The 19932-nt window shown below is 36.7% G+C and overlaps 1 protein-coding gene across 2 annotated transcripts in view; it reads right to left on the bottom strand.

Annotated features, from left to right (window-relative positions):
• Window positions 1–16570: 16570 nt before the first annotated feature.
• Window positions 16571–19932, bottom strand: part of LOC111870322 (melanization protease 1) — a 37002-nt gene continuing 33640 nt past the window's right edge. For both annotated transcript variants that reach the window (XM_023862502.2, XM_023862503.2), the window contains 2 exons: window positions 18704–18802; window positions 16571–17260 (listed from right to left, as the gene is read on the bottom strand). In XM_023862502.2, coding sequence (XP_023718270.1) covers window positions 16926–17260; window positions 18704–18802 — 434 coding nt within the window. In that variant the 3' untranslated portion in view covers window positions 16571–16925. The remainder of the gene's footprint in view (window positions 17261–18703; window positions 18803–19932) is intronic.

Here is a 19932-nt window from a genome sequence, read left to right as displayed (position 1 = left end):
CGAATGATTATCGATATATGTGATAAGATAAAGGGGTGCATTTTTATATGAGGATTCGCGATTTTCGGCGCGATCACGTCGTGAAGTTACAATAATAAGCCCATTAGCTTCGCCATGTGCCTGCCAGTGTGTCTGTCGGCATGTAACAACTAGAAACCGAATAAAATTTGAAACTGGGGAGCTTTATTAAGGCTACATATTTCCGTTTTCGTTTTGATAGAACAACAGTGATTGACACCTCTAAGCGTTTGTGCGGTTTCACGAAATGAAAATCTAAGACAAATAAAGAAGTGAGGTATCAGAACTGTTATATTATATGTACGTTTCCTAACGTATTATTTTCCTTGCAAGGGCCATGGAGTGTTAAAGGTGGGAACTGCCAAACCATGTTGTCCGTGTGCGAAGTGGACTAGCATGGCACAACAATACGAACCTTTTCATTAGTCCTACATGTATTGCAGGTAAAGTTGTCCCTGTGCTTGCCTAATTAAGTACTACGCCATGAAGGCGCATGGGGGAGTCTATGTATCCACATTTTCTTGACCTCGGCACTAGCTGGAGGTGAGTGGTCAGGCTCACGCCCCTGCAGCTTTACCCGGGGGAAAGGGTCCCCGGTACCCATTGAATAGGATGTTGGGTAGAACCAAGAACCGGTCTTCATGAACACGAAGAAGAGAAAATTCTTGTCCACATGTATTACAGTGAATTTTATATAAACAATTTTAGATTCTCCCACCAAATTTGTTATTTTGGGCCATAATAATCCTATATCCCTTCACTTGATGATGAATACAGTATCTGAGATAGGAAACCATTTTACGTAACTCAAGTGACAGCTTCATATTAACAGTGTAGTAGAAATTATATTTGTTCAGCTGACATATATTTTTTTAAAGAATTTAACCGTAACCGCAAAAAAAAAGGACATTATTTCTGCACTTTTGAGATACAAAATTACAGAGTTCTCTACACTGTTATCATCGAAGTACACAGGTACAAGAACAACACAGTACCAGAAAACAATTATCTCCAGTAAAAGTTGCGCCATAGTGAGAAAGGAATTGAAGGCCGGATGGAAATCCCCTGTTCAGAAAAGTCAGTATAATCTTCATACTTACCGTATTTACGCATGTATAGGCCGCAGCACAATTTTCAAACATAAATTATAGAAAAAATAATTTTCTTGGAATATTATTACCCTGTATTACTAATTATGAATATAATTTTTTTAAATGAAGTGTGATTTCGAATATTTCGAATATAAGCCGCACCCCAGTTTTCCTCTTGAATTTTTGGCAAAAAAATTGCGGCCTATACATGCGTAAATATTTTATTTCTCACACGCTCCATGGTGATCAAAACTGTATTTTATAAAGAATAAAATTTATCAAGAATAATGAGTAAATGGAAGTAAGTATATTTCCAGTATAGATCCTCAGAAATTCTATTTTGAATCCAAGAAGATTATGAAAGAAAAAAAACAACATCAAATAAAGATGACACAAATAACAAGTTTTTTTATCAAACAGATGCGGTCTCATTCGGTCTTGCAGAGCAGTAGAATGTTCTATGAACTGCGATAGCAGACAAATGTATGCAGCATGGAATAAATGAATAATACTCTTTCAAGATTTTCCTACTTCAAACCATTGAGGCGCTTCATTTAACATAATTATTTGCTTTCGGGATCCCTCCGTTAGTATAGCTACTGGCTACGGGCTGGACGACTAAGGAGTTCGAGTCCCAGTAAGGTCAAGAATTTCCTCTTCTTCACGTCGTCAAGACCGGCACTGGGGCTCAATCAGCTTCCTATCCAGTGAGGACAGGGGGCTCTTTCCCGGGCGGTAAAGCGATCCGGGCGTGAAGCTGACCACTCACCTACAACTAGCACCAATGTCAAGAAAGTATGGATCTATACATCCACTCCCCCATACGTCTTAATGGCGTAGTGCTTAATTAGTTAAGCACAAGGACAACTTTACCTTTAACCTGCCGGCGTGAAGCATGAGTAAGAAATATTTTAGAATGTGCCGATACAAATATACGCCAGGAGAATGATTTTATAAAAATCAGACTCTAGAGGTTTGCTACGCCGTCTCTACATTGCATACGATCTCTGAGTCATACTAATTCCATGTCTACTCATATAAGTTAATTATTCAGTGTCGTGCTAAAACAATTGAAAAGTTACAAGGAATAGTTAGTACGCTCTTTTCGGCAAGTTCTTTCAACAAGATTCGTCACCATTTTAAGGAGGTGGAAAACGCTAACACACTTTTTGTCGACTAAATAATAATCCTCGAAGTTGTATGTGCGCGGCCAGAGTTCCGTCAATTTGACAGCCCAGTTCTATTTAGTGCTTTTAGTACTGATTAGTGATTGAATACAAGGTTGTAATTTATAACCGAATCCATCGGATATTTATTGCTCATAATTGCAGATAATTACATTTCTATTGTGCTTCGCAGTCTGCAAGTAACTATAGTGCATTTCAAGTATTTCCAGTCAGCTATTCCTCCAAGTGCTCTCGCTTGGTTAAGGCTTCCAATGTTGTGTCAAAGGGAGGGCATATAATTTCACATTCATCTGTGTTATAGTGTCAGTGGTTCGAGCTAAAACAGAACATACAAATATTATATTTCCGTACATTATCCATCGTCCTGTTTTTTACCCTTTCTTGTGTTGATGCCGGCGCGTAAGGCTGACAACCTTACCGCCATCTTTGAGCCGATTGCCTAGATCAGCCGTGTCAAACATGCGGCCCCCGTAGCCACAAAGTGCAGCCCCTCAACTTTTAGAGCTAATTGATATTCAAATCAATATTAAAATTTTAGTAGAAATATTTTTTTTGTAATGACAATTTTCCAACAGACCAGAAGACAAGAAGTCTCACGCAGACATAAATTAGCAAGCTGCAGGAAATTCAATGTTTTGCTATTTCTTACACAATTTCTTGTGTAATCTCTGTTTTTATATATTGAAAAGCTGTTTGATACTTGTCAAAAATGGCATTCTCTTGCTTTTTAAAGCTGTAAGATATGTGACTTTAGGTAATTATATTTAAATTATTCCTGAATAATAAATATAATTAAATTTCCTTGTAATCTCTCTTTTTATNTTGATATTCAAATCAATATTAAAATTTTAGTAGAAATATTTTTTTTTGTAATGACAATTTTCCAACAGACCAGAAGACAAGAAGTCTCACGCAGACATAAATTAGCAGGCTGCAGGAAATTCAATGTTTTGCTATTTCTTACATAATTTCTTGTGTAATCTCTCTTTTTACATATTGAAAAGCTGTTTGATACTTGTCAAAAATGGCATTCTCTTGCTTTTTAAAACTGTAAGATATGTGACTTTAGGTAATTATATTTAAATTATTCCTGAATAATAAATAGAATTAAATTTCCTTGTATCAAAATCTAATGTATATTTCTATTTTGAAGTGCGGCCCTGGACTATTATTTAGAGGGCTGAGGTGGACCTCTGTACAAGTTGAGTTTGACATGTCTGGTCTAGATAATGTGGGATCCTCAACGTCTCACAACCCTATGGGTCCTCACGGCCTGGTACAGGGATAGCTTTACTTTTATTTACTTGTGTTGGCGCAGGTATCCGGAGATAAGGATGGGTTGGGTCCAACTGAATAGGTTTTGCCTGAAGAAGGGAACAAAACACAGTCTCTGAAACATTGTGTTTTAAATAAAAAAAACGGCGTCTTCAACAAAAACAGACGATGGGTAATGCCCCGAAACATTATATTTGTATTAATATACCATCGTCACAAATTTTTGATCTTATTTGTAACAGAACATGCTGGCATGATTTAGTCTAGATTATTTACAAAGGATTATGAAGAGAATAATATCATCTCGGGTTTGTGTGTTTGGCACTTAAAAATTCTACTCTTACTTCGAGCCTGCAAAATAAATTAAAAGCTTGAAAGATATAAAATTATCGACCCACATGAAATTATGAACTTATGACACATTTCTCGAGAAATTTGACAAACTGGTAATCAGAGTATAAGCAAATAGTTACCATCGTGTTTCATGTTCAAAGGGTCTGTCCTTCGAATCTCAGACAAATAAAGTTTATCTTGCAATTCCTTGGTCCTTTTAGGAAATTCTGAAATATAATATTAAATAGGCCAAGACTTCATCCAATCTAATTGAAAATTGTCTTACCATTCGATACCATAATTTGTGCAGTTACGACAAGTACATGGCATTAAAATCAATCAAGATAATTTATCTTCAGGGTTTTAAAATTAAGCCAAGTAATAACCATCATGAAGCAGCAGCAAGTTCTGAGGACGGAGGCGACATGTTCCTTCGAAACAAAGGTTGACTTTCATGCGACAAGTGTATAAATAAGAAAGTTCCGTAATCTTAAGGCTTGTGTGTAATATTGTACAGAATAATTCCCGCTGGAATTATGAAGTTTTTACTAAAACTGAAGACAACTTTTTTGTGGCTACAACAGAAATGGACTTTTAAATACATTTTCACTTTGAAGCGTACATACGTCCATAATTTCTTACAATTCAGTATAAAATAAACTATCATACTCTTTGAAAACATTTCGCATACTGGAGTAAGAGCTTGATTTGTTTAAGGTAGCTGCGTGTCATGCTTCGCCGGAAGTACCAGCATACACTTCCCCAGTAGCAAAACTCCAAGAAGCAAGTGAGTTATGCATCAGAAACGAATGTAAAAGATAAGCACAACTTAAAACTCCATACTCACTTCATTAGAATTAATTGATGTGCAAAAATTGGGAAATCTGAAAACGTGACGAAGCCGAATTCCAGCCAATGAGAGACCTTTACCTCTCCCTGATAGCTGAAGTGAAAGACTAAACTGATAGCTGGATTAACTTCACTCAACGTCATGACTTCACACACACATACTGGTCGATAGGGCAACTACGTATATTACTAATCAACCTATTAGCATGCTTTCATGAAAATAGGTTTAACATCTTCAAAGTAGCATTTCACCAACGCACTTACCCCATTCTGCCTTATGAAACGGAGCATTGCTTGGTTTAGTACACGTAATACGAAGTCTCAATAGAAATTAACTGGAAAATTATTGATGTCGATTTATTTCGACTTCGCAAATTTAAGTGCGAAGTGAATTCCAACTTGGCACAGAAAAGGAGCTTCATACCTAAAGATAAAAGATCGCGCAACAGTTGAAGTACCGTCAAATGGAGTTACCTTGTGCCAGCACGGGTAAGTTGGTTCCATTGTTATTGTTTCTTTCTATTCTAGTTAATAGTTCGGAAGATTTGAGGCTTTCACTGCGGTGACTATGAAGAAAGCTGTCTTCTGGGATTTGGCACCGTGTATATGTGGTGTTAACCGACGTTTCGGAGGAACCTATCGCCTCCATCTTCAGGGTAGAAGAAAAAATATAAGAAATCTGCAAGCGAAGAGACCGTGAGAACCGGTAAAAGCAGACTATCTGNCACAACATCATAATGGAAAATACAAGTATCCCAAAAATGATAATCAAAACTAAACCGGGAGGCAGATGTCGAGCAGGACGGCCAAAGTTGAGATGGTTAGATAACTCAAAGCCTGACAAAGGAACCCTATGTATAAAAAGATTCAGATTAAATGCTCAAGACAGACAAAAACGGGCAATAATTCTAAGGGAGGCTAAGGTAAAAGAGAAAAGGTAAAGCTATCCTTGTAACAGGCCGTGAAGATCTGTACGGTTGTGACATGCCGAGGCTCCCACATTTTCTAGACAATCGGCTCATAGATGGCGGTTAGGTCGTAAATCCTTACGCACCTGTAACCTTTTACCCGCAGGAAGATTCTTGGTACTCATTACTGTTAGTCACAAAGTCGACCCCAGGGACATAATGGTGCTGGAAACATTAGGTCAATTGAAAAATCCTACGACCTCACCAGGATTCGAACCCGTGACCTACCGGTTTATAGTATAGTAAGGCTAAACTTAAAGGGCTGTGCAGCCAGAGGAAGAAAAAGAAAGAAGAATCTAATTTCAGCCCCAATCAGTTACCATAATAGATAAATCAAGGAGAAGAGTAGTGTAGAAGTTCGGGTAGTGATAGAAAGTGCTGTTAGTTTTTTTTTAATTCGCTTAGTGGGTTGTGGAGTCCAATTGGGTCCACTCGGCATGGCGCCCACTGATTGGCCTATTGTAGCTTGCCCCGGGTGATTATGATGATGGAGAATTTGGTGGAATGAAGATGGGCAAGGGAAACCAAAGAACTCGGGGAAAACCCGCCCAGCACCACTTTGTCCACCACAAATCCCACTTGACCAGACCCGGGATCGAACCCGGGCCGCCGCGGTGGGAAGCCAGCGACTAACCGCTTCAGCTATGGCACGGACTTTAATAAAGGGTTAATCAAAAGGGGAAGCACAATAGATAATTTAATTTCGTGGTGCAGCAGCCGGATTATTATGGCCAACCCCTCACTCATTCATTCATTCAAGGCCAAATGCAAACACTTTATTTCGTACAGGCGGCAATACAATAGTATAACAAAAATTAATTATTCTTGAATCTGAGAAACATAGTTATGTAAATAAATTATGTTCTGTATATTACACATATAATGTACATATATTGCATTGAATTATGTAATCTTATTATTTTACATACACTAAACAGACTTTGTATCACATATCATGCAAACTAATTCCACGAACATGAATTTATGTTAACGTATATAATTATTTAAAAAATCATGGCACACAGTAACAAGAAACAACGTAGAACTTATCATTTTGTTGTTATAGGAAACAAAGTTATTATAAAATTCCAGACCCACTTCAACAACATTTCATTCCCGTAAGTTCTACATGAAACCGTGAGACTGTTGGTATAGCAAAACTTAAATGGCACGAACTGCAGAAACACAATAACAACACTGAGTACATTCACATCAGCACTGAACATTGCAGATTTATGTTCAGAAAGCAATTTCAAAGAACACGGCTATTAGTTTCGGTGCTCAAATTTGAAATACTTGTATAGTGCACTGTGCAAAGACGTACACTTATCTGTTTAAGATGATCTGCGTTCAGTTAACTTTGCTTTCACGTGAGAAATACTACAGAATGATTGTAATTTATGGTGTGGATTTCCGTTTACAGGCCACGGAAACCACGACAATAACTTAGTACGTATCACTCTATATTTTCCTTGCAAATTTATTACCGACAACAAAAAAGTTTCTCACCTTGTGACAGAAGCAGTGAAATTAACAAGACTCTTTGGTGAGGAAATGACATGTAAGGTATTTTACGTGACATAAATGTCTATAATTTTTACGATTTCAATAGCGGTTCAGCTATTAAATCGCCCCCTTCGCAGAAATGTACGGTTTCACAGCTCTAAAACTTAACGCTGGCATGCTGCAAATTAACGAAATCCATAAAGAAAGACTATTATGGCTAGGGAGACAGATTAAGTTTTGCTTTACTTTCGTAAAGCACATATAATTAACGCATATTTCTGAGGCAACAAGCAATACTTGAGTCTAAAAGCAACATGAGTGCATTTTTCGACCACCCTAAATGTTTTCCTCTACTTTTTTCGAAACCGAATTGCCCAAAGATTTCTGAGAATTTCATAGCCGAAGCCAGGCCATTATCAACCAAAAGAGTGACTAACACCGACAGGCATTCCTCAGCCATGGCCAATCAGATGCATGAGCGCGGCNNNCGGGCGTTAATTTTTTGTAAGTTGGTTGTGTGGGAGGGGGGGGTAAAATTGTTTTGCAGACTTAACTTTAAGCCGTGTATTGACAATTCAACTGATCGTCCTAGAATATCAATAAGGGCGGAATGGTCTCTTTTTCTACATTTTTAATTGCTGGCATTAATATTTCGCATGTTTTCTTCTCTTTTCAATTTTGAGATTTCTTCCAAAAATTCTTGGGGGGCTGGGGGTTGGCAGATGCCTCATTTGCCACTCTCTTGCCATCTCCAATTTCAGATGTAGGTCTTAATCTGAGTCTTCAATAGCTCTTTTTAACGGATACAGTAGTTACAAGAATAAAAAGGCAAAGTTGTCCTTGTGCTTAACTAACTAAGCACTACCCCATGAAGACATTATTCGTAATCAAATAATATTCGGACACACTCCCTTAGATATACATATGTTCCTCGGGGTAATAAACTTGAATATTATTTAAAATATGGTTGCACATGAACACAATTTCAGTAAGTCAGTAAGACCTAACATATATGCTTTTAGGAAATGTATTTGCAGCCAGCAAAATATTTCATGACTTTGCAGTAACATTTTTTAGCTTACTGTAGGTGTACAGAGGCTGTAAAGCTATTTAGGTTCCTGCTGTCACCATAGCGTAATAGGAACTTGCAGCAATGTGCAGATCTGCACTGTGGAGATGGAAGGGTTCAGATCATGTAAATTTATACAGTATTTTAGGGGGTTATGGTATCACAATTTCTGAGAACTTCTGTTCTAAGGTGTTCAACAAAAATCATCTTGCATAGCATAAATGTAAGTCTGTAAGCAAATTTTCCGGATGCCCCTGCTGGAGAAAGCCTGAAATCTCCCAGAAACAAGGACTCCAAAAATATTCACACTAGAGTCCCACACTATGTAAATCCAGCGATGAGTACAGTCCTGGCATTTGACACAGTGAGACTTTGCTTGTACAATTTCACATCAAATTTAAATAAGACTTATCATGCATAAAAAGGCATAGAAACCGACTTTTCTTGATGTATGGCTATTTGTCCTATGTTCATATCTGGGTTATTTAACAGTCCTTTATAATCTGCAGCAACTATATTTCAGTTTGAAACAATTATTGTCTTCACCATTCAAGTTTCTGAGTCATACCATTCTATTATTTTTTAAGAAACCTCCTACATTTTGTAACAATATATTACCTCCATTTTTTTAATGGAGCAACATATTAAAAGTTCTTTATAAAAGAAGATACTATTTCTCACAAGACTCAATACTGTTGTAATATCGACAGTATACTTATAGATGCATTATGTTAATAAAGATATAAGCAGAGTGTGCTCAGTACAGTGGATTCTGTATAAAAAATGTAACATTTGGAACCTTGGGAAACTACCTACAGAAAAGCAAATCTGTCTCTACTGAAATTTGATAAAAATTTATTTCCAAGTAATATGTTGTATTGACTGAATTCATGTCCGTGTTTTGCATTATGAAGCTTACTTCTGGCAATTTACCATAAATGCAGATGGTTAATTAAAAGAAGTAACGTTGAATGTACTGTATTATTAAGTGCTTTGCACGGAACAGTGTAATATTCCAGCAATGTATATTGGCATAGTGTGACTGGACTCTCATATTATTGCATTTTCAAGTATTTATATTCAATGCCCAATATTCAAAATCATCAGATTGCAAATAATTGCTGTAAAATGGAAAATATGAAGATGAATTTAAATATTGGGCATCCATTATACTTAAAATAACCCTTCTTCATTGGGTTACTTGCATTGTATTCTATTATCAAACTACTGTTTAGAATATATAATTTCCTTAGACTTAAACAAATTTACATTTAGATACATCTGAAACCTTTCAACAATGTGGAAACTAAGAGATTCATAAACTATATTAGTCATAAAACCTGAAGGGATTTCTCTGGACCCTGTAACTGCGAGGGAGTACACCCCTTGTACAGTAGATGAGGAGGTTCATCAGATATGGTGGGTTTGTCTGAACATACATCAAACAAAGAGAAAAAATGCTATTATAAGGGGCAAAAGAAACAGTTTAAAACCCTCTCCTCAAGGAAAACTAGTTTATTAGTTTACTAGTTTACTAGTTTATTAGGCACTAGGCACTTGTCTTTACTAGTGCCTAGTAAANCTAGTGGTCAGGCACAGAAAATCTTGTACTCAAAATGCTGAGAAGGAAATTGTTTGGAGGGATGATGACATAGACCACTCTGGCAAGATTAGAGTTATAAATGAATTTTGACTTTCCATCTGGTATGTATGATGTGTCCTCTGTAAGCAGCATTTACTACTTTACTTAACTAGTAGAAATACTGGATGAATTAAGGAATGGATGGATCTAGCAATGATATCTAAAACCAGGAGGAAAAATAAGGGACTGTTAGTTCGGGGAGATAATTTCTTAATAAACTCTGGTGTGCCTACAGAGTGAAGATTTGACTCAGGACATCATCTTTTAATGAAGAACATATTACAAGGAAGGAAAGTATCATGTAGTTGAAAATCACACAATACTGACATGAGAGTTAGAAACAAGTAGTTGCATGTAAATTTAATTGGAGTATATACCACAGTAGAAGAAAATATGAATGACTTCCAGTTTACAGAGAATTACATAAGCATTCAGATGAAACAGAAAAGCAAACTATTTGTTGATTGGAAGGGATTTAAATAAAAGAATAAGCAATTTTCCTGCACTGAAAAATTTAGGAGTATGTGGGAAATATTGCAGGAAATAATGGAAAATAACTAATAGGCTCTTGTGTGTTCAGCAAACTAAAGATTATCAGTTTTTTTTAAACATAGAAATTTACACATGTTTACTTGGACAAGTAAATGAACCAAATCTATTACAGATTTTATTATGATAAACGTAAAACTAAATTTTCATATGTTGGGCACCTGGGCATTTAGAGACCCAGAAGCATTTTCAGACAGTTTTCTAGTACAATGTAAAACATGATTACCTCAAAGATACCTAAAAATCAATATGCTCTATTGAGGTGCTAAATCTAATGTTCAGTTTTCAAACCAAGAAAGAATTAACAAATTTTATTAATTTTGAACAAACAACAAAAGCAGCATAACTAGCAATAGTTAAGGTTAAATTCAAACACAATCCTTAAATAAGTAGTAAAGAGTTGTTTTGGATATCTGTGATGAAGAAGACACAGGAAATTCCATATATGGAAGAAAGAAGTTAAAAGAGGACTCCAAGTAAGTAAAGAAAGAATATGTAACATAGAGCTGTTCATGAAAAGTGTGAGATCACATTGTGTACAAGAATATAGGAGCAAAAATAAGATTACTGTCTAGGAAGGTACAGACACAATCATAAAACTGAGTGAACCTAATATAAACATTACTGGCACATAGGCAATTGGTTGTAAAGCCTTTAAATCCATAACATCTAACCAAATATAATTCCCACATTAATTTTATTACCAAAGAGGCGAGGACTTGTTTTAGGAGTGGGGTAAAACTGAATCCCTTCAAACTGCATTCTAAAAGGAGCCCTAGATGGTGCTTGTAGATGAGTATGGAGCACTGGTGGAATAATATTAAGCAGGAGAATATAGAAGTGCTCGGAGTGCTACCCTCGTATAGAAGCTGGCAGCTAGTCACTGGACCTGTTGCATGGCTTAGTAGAGAACTGCTACAAGGCTTTTTTATATGAAGACAATATTAGGACAGCATAAAGGGTTCAGTAGGAAAACAAAATGCAATATTAAGTGATGAACTGGAAAAAGCCATAAAGGAAGTGAAAACAGAAAAAGTGTGGTTCTAGAACGATTCATAGAACTACAGAAATTTGCTCAAGAAAGAATGGAAAAATTATGATTACAATTTTTTTAATAATACCCAGAAACAAATATTTTTCAGGAGGTTGGTATGAAGCTTTAATTATTAAGACGTATAAGAAGGGTTCCAAAGAGATAAATGCAACAATTACAGTCTGTTTCACTGTTATCTGCAGCAATGAACTTAGATATTCTCAAAAACAGAGTGATTTCAGAGACAGAAAAATATTTAGAAAAAGGCCTATGTGGCTGTAGGATAGCATGTAGCAGCACACATGCAATAACTTTTCTTAAAACATGGAAGAGTGAAAAATTTATACTGACATATTTACAGTTCTTAAACTTATGAAGGCATATGATAGTATATATGAAACAAACTGTGGTATGACTTGGATAGTTACAATGTTAACTGAAAATTAATAAATGTAATATTTACAAGAATAATATCATATATATATAATTTGAGAGATAATTATGACCAAGCCAGTTAAAATTAATATGGGATCATGCAAAGGATGTAGATTATCTCCAGTCTTGCTGAACACATATATTAGTAAAATAATAGAATTACAGAACTTAAAACATTAAAGGAATTCAGATTTCAAAAGAAAGGAGGTATCACTAAACTGACATATTCTGATAGCCAAGTTTTGCATGCAGAATCAGAAGATATTTTACTGATATCGGTTATGGTTCTAAATCAAGACTGCAGTAAAATTTTCAGGAAGAAAAACTAGAGGAATGGGTGTACAAAAAAGGCATTGAAAGAAAACAAAACAAATGACTATGTTATTAAATATTTACCCAAAATTAAATATCTTGGGTGTAAGGAAGCCTGTATGTGTAAAACTGCTTAAATGGAAAAATGGAGATAAATTTTGAAAATAAGGGAAGAGATGCTTTGTTATTACTAGATAATGAAATAGTTAATCCAAATTTACATTTTTGAAGTGAAACTTGTATTGTGAGAAAAAAACCAGTGGGTGGGAGGGTGCAGGAGAAACAGAAGCAGCATATGTATAATATTTCCAAGGTTACAGCTAGGAGTAACTTTTTCAAGTCAAAATATCAAATAAAAGGAAATAAGAGCTCTACTGAATGATGAAAATATGGTAGGAGAATTAGGGTCCATTGTTTATCTTCCATCAAAATTGCAACACTTTTTACATTCTACACTTCAATACTACGGGTTTTGGCCTCAAACGGCCATCTTCAGGTGTTTTTATGTTACAGATATTTTACTAAAACTGTGTTANGAATTTAAATATTGGGCATCCATTATACTTAAAATAACCCTTCTTCATTGGGTTACTTGCATTGTATTCTATTATCAAACTACTGTTTAGAATATATAATTTCCTTAGACTTAAACAAATTTACATTTAGATACATCTGAAACCTTTCAACAATGTGGAAACTAAGAGATTCATAAACTATATTAGTCATAAAACCTGAAGGGATTTCTCTGGACCCTGTAACTGCGAGGGAGTACACCCCTTGTACAGTAGATGAGGAGGTTCATCAGATATGGTGGGTTTGTCTGAACATACATCAAACAAAGAGAAAAAATGCTATTATAAGGGGCAAAAGAAACAGTTTAAAACCCTCTCCTCAAGGAAAACTAGTTTATTAGTTTACTAGTTTACTAGTTTATTAGGCACTAGGCACTTGTCTTTACTAGTGCCTAGTAAACTAGTAAAGATAACACCACACACTGTGGAGGAAGCACACACAAACTAGGAGCATATGGCAAACAGAAACTGAAAGTAGACCATGAACGTGAGGGGCAAGCAGCCGAGAAAAACACCTTGATACATTTACAAAAATGACGACACCTCCGGTGAGGCGAAATAATATGCAAAAGAAATTTTAAAGGATTTTATCTCGTTTTACTTAAAAAGAAGACCACAGCATGTGATTTTAACACGAATTAAAACAGTGCAGCAGTTTTTAACACAGTTTTAGTAAAATATCTGTAACATAAAAACACCTGAAGCTGGCCGTTTAGGGCCAAAACATTTAGTGTTGAAGGGTAGAATGTAAAAAGTGTTGCAATTTTGATGGAAGATAAACAATGGACGCTAATTTGAACAATTGCAACGGGATGCTGAAATACAGAATGGCAGGAGAATTAAAACTAAGTATATCAGTTAAATTTGGTACAGAATGTAAATGCAATGAAAAATAGTAGGCTACCAAAGTTAGCATACGTATACAGTCACAGGGGACAGAGAAATGTAGAGAGACCCAGAAACAGGTGGAAAGATGAGTTTTAAAATTCGTGAACATAAGAACGGGTTTGTAGCACAAAATTCTTAAATCAGAAGGAGGAGGAGCAGAAGGAAGATCAGGAAGAGGAGGAGGAAGGAAGGAAGGAAGGGAGGGAGGAAAGGAAGGAAGGAAGGAAGAAATAACTTGATAGGCCTAGGTGTAGAGGAGAGAATAATAATAACATCGAGAATGCTGTCTTCTGAAATGTGATGTGTAGCAGAAAGCAGTAAGTGAGCTGACTGCTTCTTGCTAATTGCTAACTTTGGCATACTCTTCATCTCTGAAGATGGAGGCAGTACATTCCTCTGACATGTCAGTGAACTTATAACTGGACTGCACAGCATCGAATACAGAAGAAAGCAGCACTCTTTATAACACCACCATCAAACCAACAATAATAAAATTTGTTGTGAAGAAAGTAGGGTGTAGACTGCATTCAAAATGGTTCAGGTTAGGGTTCAGTGGCAAACTCTTGTGTACCGAGTTTTTAATTTTCTCGAGAAGAATTCCATATATGTATAAAATTACTAGGGCCCGGATTTTTTGAAAATGCATATTTTGAGGTTTTTTGGTAAACATAAGAGCATATTTCTGTATATATGTGTTTGGACATCCCTTGTCAGTTGCTATTCTCAATTTCCTGAGTAAGGGCACTTTTTTACCACTTACAATACAAGCAGGTAGCTTGGCTATTTCAGAAGGGAGGGGGTGGGATTTTCCTCTATTCCTTTGACCACCACAGCAGACAGTAGCATCAGAGGCTTTTTTTATTGCTAGTGGGGTGGGACTAAGTCGCTTGTACTGTCGCTACTTCTGGCCTCTTGTACCAGCCCCAGATGATAGGTGAGGGTGATTGTGGAGCAATTGGTGGAATGAAGATTGACAGGGGAAACCAAAGTACTCGGAGAAGACCTGCCCCAACGCCTCTTTGTCCACCACAAATCCCATTTGACGAGACCCGGGATCGAACCCGGGCCGCCGCGGTGGGAAGCCAGCGACTAACCGCTTGAGCTATGGCGCGGCTCAGCATCAGAGAGTTGGTCTTGAGAAAAGTCTCTTCAGTTAATGTGTTACCTTTTTCTTTAATAGTCTGCATCAAAAAAGTGTTCGTGTGCTGAAAATGCCTAAAGAAAAGTGCAGCAGTAGATATTTAAAAATCGGTGGATGTCGTGTAATTACAACTGTAATTCTTAGTTGTGACTGTAACTAGGACGATCTCGACATCCGCATGGGAATGTATTCTCGACGGGATTTATGGAAGGTGAATAAATGAATGAATGTGACTATTCAACAGACGGTGCCGTCGTGTACTGTCAAGTTTGCGCAAATGACGTAAAATGTGAAAAGAAATTTCAACTTGAACAAAACTCAAAAGCGACTGCACATATTACGGCAAAGAAGGGGAAGAAGAACAGCATACCACAACTACTTCTTACACAGGTCAAACCCAAGTCCTCTGTTAATACATTTTCATCCGATCTTTGTAAACTTTGTCAGGGGTGGGCCATAAAAACCGGCCCCCACACTGCGACCTTCAATGATATACTGTGCTTTTTGTTAGGCTTTAGTATGCAGCAACATTCCATCGAATAAATTAAGCAATCCAGCTCTGCGATCATTTCTGGAGAAATATCGTGTAATTAAAAAAATTCCAAATTAATCAACTCTTAGAAGAAAATTATCTACCTTTGCTGTATGAATCTACTCTGGAGTCAATCCGTTCTGACATCGGAGGGAATTGTGTCTGGACGGTCTGGATCGGTCTGGATATCGGTGCATGAGACAGCCGATTTATGTGGCCGATACATAGCAAATTTCGTAGTTGGTAAGCTACATCCAGACGAACTCAGCAAACGTCTTCTTGCTTACAAAGTACTAGAGAAAACCAACCATAGCACGATAGCAAGATTTGTAAATGATTCTCTGTGACTACTATGGCCATCTGAAACTGAGAATAATTGTTGTAAGGTACTTGTATTACTCACAGATGGCAGCAAGGGCCCTACAAGTATTTTATCCAAATCTTATACACGTAACCTGTTTAGCGCATGGATTACACCGTATTGCAGAAAAAATACGCGCGCAGATTCCAGCTGTTAACGATTTAATTGCAAGCGGGAAAAAACTGTTTCTGAAAGTACCAGCTCGTGTCCAGTTCTACAAAGATTGTCTACTTCAGGTTCCTCTGTCACCTTAACATGTCCTAACTAGGTGGGGGACATGGTTATCCGCAGTTTCGGTTTATCAGGAGAATTTGAATCGATTAAAAGAAGTGGTTACAAAACTTGAAGATAAGTATGCATGTGTCGGTGAAGCAAAAGTGGTGTTTGAAAGTGATACTGTTTATCAAGATGTGAATTTTATCCATGCACATTTTTCTACAGTTTCAAAAGCCATTGAGAGCTTAGAATCTTATGGTGCACTCCTTCACGACTCACTTGAACTCGTTCAGAAAGCAACTAGTTCACTGAATTCCGCTCCATGGAGAAAAGATTAAATGCAAGTTAGAAATGTCGTTGAACTCGAACCCAGGACTAAAAAAGATTTAGTCAATTAGTACTTGAGTGGAATTATGGTATCTTTGCCAGATGAATGTTCCGAACCTTCGGCGCCAGTGTATAAATACCGCCCAAGCACGTCAGTTGGTGTAGAAAGATCATTCTCGGCCTATAAACTCATTTTGATGGACAATAGACGTAGTTTGTCTCCAGAAAACATTGAAAAACTTCTGGTTGCCTATTGTGATGCTACCTTCTGCAGTGAATGATACGTGTAAATAGGTGAGTCTGAATAAAGTGACCTGTTTCTTAAGTGCATATTTTAAGTGCTTTTAGGGCATGAAGATCCAGGCCCTATTAATTACTGATATATAACTCATTTTCTCTAACATGAAGGTCATTTGTGAGAGACTTAAGTCAACCCTGTTTTAAAATACATTGTACTGTATACTGGATGTTAACTGTTTCACAACAGCAAATGTTCACAGTGGTAGAACCCATTAAATGAATTTTTAAAGTATGTGTGTCTAGTCCCTTAATTTGCCTGGATGACCTTTATGAAGGTAGAAAAATGAGAAGAGGTACTAATTTTTAATACTGAAAATATATTTATGGTCTCATATTACTTAATATCCAGTCAACATAGAAAGCAACTTTTGTGTACACACCAGGAATCCCTTTGATACCACAGGATCGAGGTCCAAATGAGACAATTCCGTATTGAACGAATCGTGGCCTTAAATTGACCTCACCCTTGAATATAAGAGGTCCTCCACTGTCACCACCACATGAATCTCGAGCATTTACGCCACCAGCACAAATTTGACTTGAAGTTATCCTTACAGGTCGCCTATATGAAGCAGAACTGCGGCTGTAGATATTAGCACATTGCTCCTGTGGCATAACGGGCACATCAACTTCGAGCAACACAGAACTAGAAATTCCTGTAAGTGAAAATATTTGCTGTGGATTATTATGCAAGCTCTTTATTACTATAATTTTATGAAGTTATGAAAACATATGAAGAAATGCTATTTGATACTGCATGTTTATAATTTGATATTGTTTATAAATCTTACATTTTCACTTCTTATGAAGGAAATACTTGGTATTAAGATATATTTCACAGTAAAAAGCAAAGTCGTCCTTGTGCTTAACTAATTACGTACTACACCAGGGAGGTGTATGGGAGTGGATGTATAGATCCACTTTGGCGCTAGCTAGGGGTTAGTGGTGAGCTTCAAGTCCTGTATGCTTTACAGCCAGGGAAAGAGCCCGTGGTACAAATTGGATAGGAGTTTGGGTGGACATCAGACCCGGCCTGGATGACGTGGAGAGGAGAAAATTCTTGACTTTACTGGGACTCAATCTCCACCCCTTGGTCATCCAGCCTGTAGCCATTTGCTATACCAACTGCGCTATCCTGGCTGTATATTTTCATATATAAAGACTTATATAGACTAACAAACTTCAGTGACTTCTTATGCTTGCAACAAGCATTAACTAAGATTATTCACAAATCTTGACTTAACTGCTAATGAGAGTTCAAAACTCAAATTTCTCCTACTTAAATATTAAATCTCCTAATCACTTTTAGGAATCGGGTGTTGTGCCTCAAAGTATTAAAAAACATAAGTGTGTGTGTCTTTACAGATTACAGATGCATGATCAGTTTTGCTTAAACTAGGCATTCTTAACAATTTATTAACCTGTTCTAAATATTTATTTATTTATTTCGTCTCTATAGATCATTGTTACATGATATAGGACAAGTCAGTTACTGTACAATGGCCGATTACAATAAGAGAATAAAGTTACAGTACTTAAAATTGTTTACGATAGATTACAGTAGACTACAATAGTTAAGATTTCATATAGTGTTAGGTGGAATCCATATTAGGTTCCCTCGGCACCTCGGCTTCCATATGTCCTATTGCACCTGTACGGGTGATAATGCTTATGGAGAATTTGATGGAATGAGGATTGACAAGGGAAGCCAAAATACTTGGGGGGAAAACCTGCCCCAGCGCCACTTTGTCCATCACAAATCCCACTTGACTAGACTGCAGTGGTGGGAAGCCAGCGACTAACTGATTAAGCTATGGCATGCAGGCATGCACGCACAAACACATACTCACTCTCTTTCACTTTCACTCCCTTCTAGACTGAAATGTGTTGGTTCTTAAATATTAAGGATAAGGAATTTTCACTGAATCATTATTTTATCAAATGAGACTAGATAATGTCACCATCAAACAGAAAATATGTGGTTATTTCAGCTTTTGTCATTCCCCAATTTCAACAAGAGGCATTTTGTCCTATTTTATGAGATTTTTTAGTGCTAAAGAAAAATCTCTAAATGAAACATTCTTGATTTCTGTTATCACCTTTTTCAGTCGTTCCCCATCCGGATACAATCAAATTGTGACCATCCAGATTTCGTTTCTGGTCACCTCCCAAGGGAAGGCAGATTGGTTTTATAGAATCTGCAATATAATTTACACAAATATTTTATTCTTAAATTATATACAGATCTATGATATATTTATATTCCAGTTGATTGGGAAAGTGATTACTAGTAACTTGTTGTTTTGATTATTACACTATTTTATCACTGAATTATTTTGCAATGAGGATATTGAACACACAGCTTTAATAACAGGGTCTTTCTTGAATACTTTGTAGCTTCCATGAAACATTATGTAGCACAGAATTGAGCATTCACTAAAGTTATTTAGCAAGTTATAGTTTCGTAATCATTTCATTATGTTAGATTGTTTCCGGGTGCAGTATTTACATATTTAGTTCAGTTACATACAATCATTTTATCCGAGGTTTGGTTCTTCAGTAACCGGCATTGTGGATTCTGAACACTGAATTATTACCTTTCCTCACACATATTGAAACTATTGATAATTTGAGGTTGCGAAGTCATGGATGCAATACTGTGCTATATACAGTAAAACTTGGTTATAGCAACATTGGTTTCTGCGACACCTTGTCTATTGCGTCAAATATTCAATGGTACGAACTAATTCTTCATAAAGCAACTGTTTTTATACCTTGCTTAGTACGACGTGCACAAATGCATCAACCTCGTATGTAACGTCATTTTCATTCCTGAATTTCTCTGATATCATGGGAAAGTTCGATGTGTCTGCCCACCCTCACTTTCTCTACTTGCTGACATGACTGTCCTGGAAGAATAAGACCTCGGGCTGCAAGAGGAGCGTGGGTTTTATGCGAAAACAAGGGTGTGGGGTGTGACTGCGTGAATAGTGCAAGAGGACGCTACAGGTTGTTAACTGCATTTCTTTCCTAGAACTTCGTCTAACAGGACCTCACATTGTCTACTTACCCTATAGTGTTCCTGCCTAAACCCAGAGAAGTGCAGTAGCGAAAACATGGCAATGAAAAGGAAAGTTTTAAGCATTGAAGAGAAAGTTAAAGTGATTCGTGAAATAGAATATGGAAATCTACTGTAATTTGGTGAGTAGGCCTACCTTTAATATACAGTATTAGTGCGGTGTGTATTGTCAGTGAAAAGCGCTGTAATATGTCTTTGATATTACACATTTGGGCAATTCCACGTTAATGTTACGTTAGTCTGTACTTA

This window comes from Cryptotermes secundus, unplaced genomic scaffold (genome assembly GCF_002891405.2).
Source record: "Cryptotermes secundus unplaced genomic scaffold, Csec_1.0 scaffold391, whole genome shotgun sequence".
NCBI classification, from domain to species: Eukaryota; Metazoa; Arthropoda; class Insecta; order Blattodea; family Kalotermitidae; genus Cryptotermes; species Cryptotermes secundus.
This window is presented reverse-complemented; position numbering and strand designations above follow the sequence as displayed.